General features: G+C 36.0%; 1 protein-coding gene across 1 annotated transcript in view; it reads right to left on the reverse strand.

Annotated features, from left to right (window-relative positions):
- DPH6 (diphthamine biosynthesis 6) overlaps window positions 1-8,089 on the reverse strand; it is a 179,250-nt gene that overhangs the window by 53,111 nt on the left and 118,050 nt on the right. The window contains exon 12 of the mRNA XM_031065956.1: window positions 4,414-4,656. Within this exon, the coding sequence (XP_030921816.1) occupies window positions 4,414-4,656 (243 nt within the window). The remainder of the gene's footprint in view (window positions 1-4,413; window positions 4,657-8,089) is intronic.

Raw genomic sequence — 8,089 nt, forward strand, 5'->3', positions numbered from 1 at the left:
TTGAAACAATCATGGGATCACAGCCACTCATCCTGAATTCTCACCATAAAAAAAAAGAAAGCTTCTGTCAGAAGAAGATGGGCTGGTGAACTTTTAAAGTTTGCAGAATGTTTGCTTGGAAAATTATTGGTGGGAGAGTACCAGACAACTAATATCCAAATGGAAGTGGTGTTATAAAAGTAAAATGATATATTTTTTATGTCACAGGAAGTATTTCACTAAGTAGATTTTTCATTACTGAGGATGGAAAAAACATTGGCAGCTGCCTATTACAACAACTAGAGGGGAACTGATCTATAATATCAGATTTTAAGAAAAAAATACAAGGACCTTAGTGCTATTAATACATCTTGCTATTACATTAAATATCATCTTTCTGTACAACTCAGTCTTCTAATCTTAACAAAATATATTGTTTTCACTGTCTCAAAATCTCCCTTCACCAATGTTTTGGGTTCACTTACAAACACAACCAATTCGAAACTTTCTGTTGATAACAAAACATTGAGTACTAAATACACTAAAGTATTTCCCTATAATTTTTTCTTTTTATAACGAAGAAATCAGAGAGAGATTTTCAGAGAGTACTGGAAAATCTGCCTCCAAGTTTTGTATATATTTCATCCAACCAAAATAACTGAAACTAATCTTTAGCATTCAGACATTTTATAATCAAATTTATTTCAAAAGCAGCAAACGGCCTCAAAATTTTTCAGCTAGAAAGTTAATGTGCTCTTATCTCACAGAAAGAATTAATTCACAGTATTTTCCATGGAATATACAACTAAATAACAACAGTCTAAATGAGTATTTACTACACAGTTTATCAGGATTTATATATTTTATTAATCTAGCTATACCAAGTTTTGTCAGGGATTAGTGAGATGTAAAAAAAAGAAAACACAGCAGTTGAGCAAGATGGAATGCCTGAAATCTTGAGACAGCACAGCATGTTTCTTCTTTGTATTGGTGAAGATAACAAAAGGAAGCAAAAAACAAGCATTCAGAGGTAGAAAAAAAAATGTAATCATGATCATGCCACCGCAGTTAGCCTAGGGGAATCTGTTGTATAGGCAGCAGTACAATGCACCACTTGAAACAGTCTAACAAAATAGTACAAGGATGTCTCTGCATAGAAATCCCATGGGTAGGGGAAGGAGAAGTTAGGGTGTAGACTCAGCTCCCAGCTAAATATATTGGGAGTACTGTCTAAATGGTACAACTCAAGCCCGACTGAATAAAGTGCATTCACAAAGTAAATTAATAAAATTTTGCAGACACAGTCACTGTTATATCATTATACAATAATTATTTGGAATATTTCCATCTATCAATAATGCCATCTGTCCCACCCAATACAAATGGACTACAACCCATCTGGCTTACTTTTTTCTATTGATTACTCTGCTGAATGAGTTAGCAAAACCGCTTATAAAATCATCATATTACATGACACTGTCATTAAAAGATGTGAAGTAAAGAAAAACACAAGATGAGACTTAATTGGAAAACTGTCAGTCCTTCTTCCAGAAAGTTTTAGCAATGCTATAAGCTTCTTTCTTTTTTTTTTTTTTTTGGCCACTTAAAAAAAGCACCAAGAAGACACAAAGCCCCAAAACCTCCTAAATGCTAACAACTGGATTAGACTGAAATTGTTCTAGCACACAACTGCTATTAGGTATGCTAGAGAAGGTCCCTCTATTTATCTCCTCAAGAGTCAGAATGTCCCTAAGTATGCCTAGCAATCACAAAGAAACTGTGGAAGGAATGTAACTTAAAAATAGGGTGGAAGAAAGATAATGATGGCTGACACTTGTATTTGTTAATTCCAATAAGTCTTCCTATGTATTGGGTTTGATTATTCATTTGCCTAATTGTCTTTATGCTATTTTTGCAGCCTCTGTTTTCTTTTTTTAAATTTTAACCACTGCTTCCCTTAACTATATTTTAGTTTCTCCAGCAATAAAAGTGCAGTTTTATGCACCTATGGAATTAAGTGCTAACTTCATCTTCTTCACTCTAGATCTCAATTTTTACAATACCTTTTAAGTTTTAAAACAGGAAATCTCTCTTGCTTACATTCAAAATGTCAATCCAAAGATCTTTAGCTCAGTGATTTAGGTGATGTTCTTTTGAGTGAACCCATGGTGGGGCTGCTTTCTTATCCTTTCCTCCCCACTATTTTTTCTTTTCTACTACTACCTTAGATCCCTGCACCAAATTTGTTTCCTCTGTCACCCTGAATGGCTTTTCCAATGACACTGCGACCCAAAGGGACATATGAAGGAAAAAGAGGAACAGGGCCTGGTTTCCAGCTCTAAGGACACAACCCTTGATGCCTGTGGGTAACTGGAGCTCAGGGAGGCTCAGGGGGTTATACTGTAGGGTTGAGGCTGCAGGAATGATGCTGGGAGCACAGATACTGAGCTGCCATAAGGAGTGAGAGAAATTGGGATGACGGGCGTAGAAAGGAGTTGTGTAAGAAGGAAGGATTGATGCTTGAATAAGGAAGGGACCAGAGCCTGGGTGACTGAAACAACTTAGAAGTTTCTAGGGGGTCCAACCTACTCACTGTTACTGTTTGCTCCCTCTCTTACAGTCCCCTCCCATCCTCACTAGAACACTTCTCTGTTAATAACATATGAGATATTTCCTCTGGAAAAAAATAGATTATTCCAAAATATATTTTTATAATTTATCTAGATTTAAAAAAATATTTCAATTTATTTAAATATAATTGATCTTTCTCTTTGTAACTCAAGAAGCTCCTAAAAGACAATTGTCACTAGTAATATTACAAGAAGTCTTCTAAAGTCTAGCTAAAACTGTCTGACCCTGCAGCCTTATCTCAAATGAAGCTTTGAGCAACTGCATGTCCATATCCATCTCTTAGAAGTAAATATTTTGTGCTATGTAAACATATCCAGAAAACAATTCTCATATTTCTCTTTATATTATGTGCTGTTAGGTCCAATTCATTGGTCTCCTTAACAATTTATATAATCTTTTTGTGCTTTACTTACTACTGCCATCAAACATATAGGATTCAAGGGAAGTTGCCAAACAGTATTATTTATGTAGAAGATATTGACCAGGTATCACCACATGACAGAACGCTAAATTTCTCATGCTCTAAAGAAAAACACCTTTGGCAGTCCTGATGCATATGATTTAGTCACCATTTTAAATACAATTATCTTAATATGCTATCACTTTGTTACTAAATACAGAACTCTCAACAAACAGAAATACAATCTAAATCCCATTTTTGAAACATAATTAATTCTATGTTTTATGATGCATAGCTTACCAAAAATGAGTTCTGAGCTGAACATTGTGTTTTATTTGCACAAACTCCTTTTTTCATGGATGAGAGGAAGAGAATAGTTTCAACTGACAAACCATTTGTTCTTATTAAGTCATATGTAGGTTCCTACTGGTTCAGGCCTTTGGCCACTGCTTAAAATAAAGAATAATAAAATACTTTTGGTCTGGTTGATTTAGGTCACTTGGCAAAAACTGACCATTATGTCATGTCATGGTGTTTAACAGAACTGTTTGTAGCAGCACTGGAATACCAAAACCTGAACAAAACCACACAGGTAAGGAATCTGCCTTCAGAGTAAGGCTGCCAAATTCTGTCTTCCACAGAGAAAGGCAGTATCTTACAGGATCTGGAAGGCTGCTCCAAACAAAAACTGCATTACTTGTTTTCACTGTTACTATGGAATAACTGAGACAGAAGTACAACTGAAGAACAGTTTATCATTTTTCAATACAAAATCTCTATTTTCATTAACAATTTGTCATTAACAGGACAACTGTATTTTCAGGGCAGGGTAATTTACCCCAACCTTCCCTTGTAACAAAACTATTTGATAAGTATTTTTCTCTGCTTTGCTTTGTACATAAACCCCTACTAATCAAAAAATATGCATGTCCAGATGTGGTCTTAGAAGTCCAGCTGAATATGAAGCAATAATGAGCAGTAAATTGCTAAACTCAGTTATCATAACAATACTGTTTGCAAGCAAGTGGGGGGAAAATCCTCAACAAAACAACTGACAAAAAGTTGAACTAAAATGCCCATTTCTCATTATGCAAAAAATATACGAACGGAAGTAATTCAAACAAGGTATTGTTCACAATTTTGTTAGAGAAATTGACTGTTCTTTAAGAGTTCTTTAACACAATGCTTTGGTGAATTAAGACAAAGTTAGTGGTGAATATAACTTTCTATTAAGCAGTTTTCTTTCTCAGTTGTGCTCAACCATTTACGAGCCAGAACATAACAGCTCAATCAAACCTTTACTTGAACCCTTCTGAAATGTACTGTGAAATTCTGATATTACTGCAAGGCCTAGAAAGGAAAAAAAGACAGCCCAGAAAGAAGAAAATGGATAGGGCAGCTACCTTTCTGCATTCTCCTAATTTCCTCTGCCACACGGAGCGAGCGATAGGAATGCTCTTGCTGTCGGTTACGTAGCAGCTGGCTGAGATGACATGGTGGAGCACAGTGTTCTGGCTCATGGCTCCCAGAACTCGCCCAACGTGCCGCAGGGACAGGCTGGCCTCGGCGCGGATGCCACCCCTCACCAGCTGCATCGTGCAGGGCACCAGAGCAATCTGTCCAGCACAGTAGAGAACATCACCAACCTAGGAGAGAATCAGATTCAGTACATAACAGTCTGGGAGTTTACAGAAGACAAGGGAAGCACCTTCCTCTCTTCCAGCTGGTATCTTTCAATAGTACTGTTCTTTGCCATAATTTGTTACAAATAGAGCAAACATGCCAGTCTAAAGATAATGCATGGATTAGCTGGTGGCAACTCAGAACAATAATCTGATGTGGACTGTTACAGCTGCTGGATCACACTGATGCCATGGTTAAATATGCTCTTGTTTTCTTTTCTTTTGAGTGATGATGCATATTATCTTCAATACTATTTTTTTAATCTTCTATGTCTTAAGTTTTGTTTTATACAAAGCCATATAAGAATTTGTCAGTACACACCTGTAACATCTTTAGTAAACTAATTTAAAAACACTGTAAAAATATATTAGCAGAACACCTAAATGACCGTGTATGAACAAAAACTGATGTTATTCCACCAGAAGGTAAAAGCAAATTGCAGATTGAAAATAAAATGCTGAAGAATGCTACTTGAACAAAGAGATGCTACTTGAACAAAGAGATGGGTCACCTTTTGAAAATGGACTTTAATGGGTGGCCAGACTTACTACTGCAATGCAGTTACTTTGGGCTTATTTTCCAAAATCTTCCCAGCAACACTCTGAAGACCTACTTTTTTTAACAGCAGCCAGGAAAGGAAACATTTATTCTTATTATTCAGACATCTCAAAGATTTTTTTTTATAAAATCTTAATGTAAATATCAAAACTTTTCATCATCTTATGCTGCACTTCTCTAGAACGTCTGTGCATATCCTAATCAGTGAAACAGTAAATTTTATTCACTATCAAAAGAAAACTAAGTATAGAAGTGGGAAGTAAGGTGGGTGTAAGCAGCTTTGAAGTCAGCACAGGAAGAATTTTGCTAGGAGTAACGACAGAGAAAGGAATCTTTCGGAAGAATTTGCAGAACTTACTGTATAAACTGTAAAAAATCCTCAGAATTAAGAATAATTAAAAAAGAAATCTGTGTCCTAGAAGACATGGCAATCAAACCATGTGACAGACCCATATGCAACTCCAAATCTGTCCTCATAACTGTCTGTGTCTCACAAAAGACTCACACATGTAACTATTGGAAGAGTATCTTATACAATTTGGCATACAAGTTCTATGATTAGCAGCTGAAGAGGGGGAGGAGGCAGAGAGGAAACAATATATCAACTGACACACATCAACTATTTAAATGGTTTAAAATACCTGAAATATTGTTTGATAATGCTATATATAATCCCGAATTTGGAAAAAAATCTATGAAAGCAATATTTTGTTTTACAGGAACAAATGGTCTTTTTTTTTTTTTTACAGTGCTATTTTAAAATATGTGCCACTGAACAAGGGAGTCCAGCCAGCTACCAAGTGGCATACTGACAAGATGAGAAACAAATTCAGAAAGATATGATTCAGAGGGGCACAGGTTTGTTTTTAAAGCAAACCATTCATTTTCACCTCTGCAAAGTGAAATCCATGCATAAGTCAAAAACTCCAATGCAGGTAGTTTATACTCCTACAGGAAAAAAAAATCACACTGATGGTATTTCTTCCTTTTTATCCCCTGTTGAGCTGCTGGTTTTCCATGCATCACCCATGTTAATTATTAGGTAGACAGAAGAGCTGTTCAACCAGTTCACTTCCCCTATTCTTGAACAGATTGTTTGAGACATAATATGAATACTAATTAACGATAAAATATCTGTCAGTGTTTTGAAATACAGACCAAGATAGCACTTTCTTAAAGTATCCTGGACAGTTCTGATACAATTAGCCCCACTGGTCATAAGCAAGGTCATAAAAAAATCTCAGAAGTATTTGAGCAAAATTGGCACCACTTTTGGCTAAGATTCAGTGGGAATTTTGCAGTTTTTTAAAAACCAATTGAAAAAATCCCTCTGTTCCAAACATACTTGTTTGTATCTTAAGATGCAATTAATAGAAAAACAATGTTTCCAACAAGCCACCATATTATGGAAGGGTGGATGCAAGGGGAAAAGAGGGGAAAAGGATAAAAAATGGCCACAGATTTGCAGCAGCTCTGTTGCAGGGGGACATAATTTAGAATAAGGGAAGGAGGAGGGCTATCTCTCTTCTCTTTCCCAGTGACTCAGTCATGAAAAGCAAGCATAAATAATCAGCAAGGACAAAGCAGCAAACCAGTACAAACACTGTTTTAGCAGATTTCAAGACGTTGTCTCTGGAATGTTTGAAGCACTATACAGAAAATTGTTAGCAGAGTAAAAGGCATTTAAAACAGGGAAGTCATCATACTATCTTGTTCACAGTACTGAAATCTTACAAGAGGAGCTGTCACAATGTATGGTGTCAGTACTTGTGTTGTGAAAGTGTTCCGCAAAACCCTGCTAGAGCCTTGCAACAGTTTATCTTTTTGGAGCACTTACGAGGATAACAGAAGATCTTTCAGGGTGCAGATTCACAGCGCATCCAGACTGGCCGACTTGCATTATACAGGAAACTCAGCATAGAAACAAAACTGCAGTATAAAGGATCTATATTGATCCTTAGAGGATCTATATGTATACAGTGGATGTCTCACTGGTATTTTGATTTTCAATGTAGACCATACACATATTTCCAGTGCTAAAATTTAAATAAAGACTTGAACCAAAGACAACCCTGAAAACTCAAGCTTCATACTGCTGAGATGCTCACTTGTACAAGTTTATTTCCAATATTGTTTCACAGCAGTAAGCAGGTTATAAATGGGACATCATGTGATTCCACATTTCTTCCCTTTTTATTTTCATTTGTATCATTGCAAGTTAAATGAAAGGTGAGTCCTTACAAGTTAATCTAATAGTTTAGCAGCTCTTTTGCTCAGTCAGCACAACTGTAAATAATCAGGGGATTTCAGTGGACAATCAGAACCTCAGAGGATGCAATGCATGCTCTCACAGATAGAAAGCTAAGAGATTATTTGAGAATTACTATTTTTCACAGTGTAGCTGTCTTGCAGGGACAAGTATAATTTCGCCCTAGGGCATGGCTTATACCAATGGAAAGCTGTATAGCAGCTTTTTTCTTTTTTTTTTTTTTTTTCTAAATTGCTTTCACTTACCAGAAAACAGAAGGAAACCATCTATGGTATCATGGAAAGGAACAGTCAGAACTCACTTGGTGCCACTTGGAGCTGTTCTATACTATGAAATAGTTTTAACCAGTATTCTAAGTTACCAAAAGGACACAAAATATCTCCCATATATATGTATCAGCTAAAGAAACAATGAGAAAACCAGACTTAATTGACTGAGGTCTAACTTAAGCTGCTAATTAGAAAGGAAAAGCTGCAACTATTATTGCCTAGAAAGAAACAGAAGTGATAGGATACCTATAGATATGCACTGAGTTTTTATTAAAGGCCAAAAGCAACTATGGAAAGTTT

Source organism: Geospiza fortis, unplaced genomic scaffold (genome assembly GCF_000277835.1).
Source record: "Geospiza fortis unplaced genomic scaffold, GeoFor_1.0 scaffold54, whole genome shotgun sequence".
Taxonomy (NCBI): domain Eukaryota; kingdom Metazoa; phylum Chordata; class Aves; order Passeriformes; family Thraupidae; genus Geospiza; species Geospiza fortis.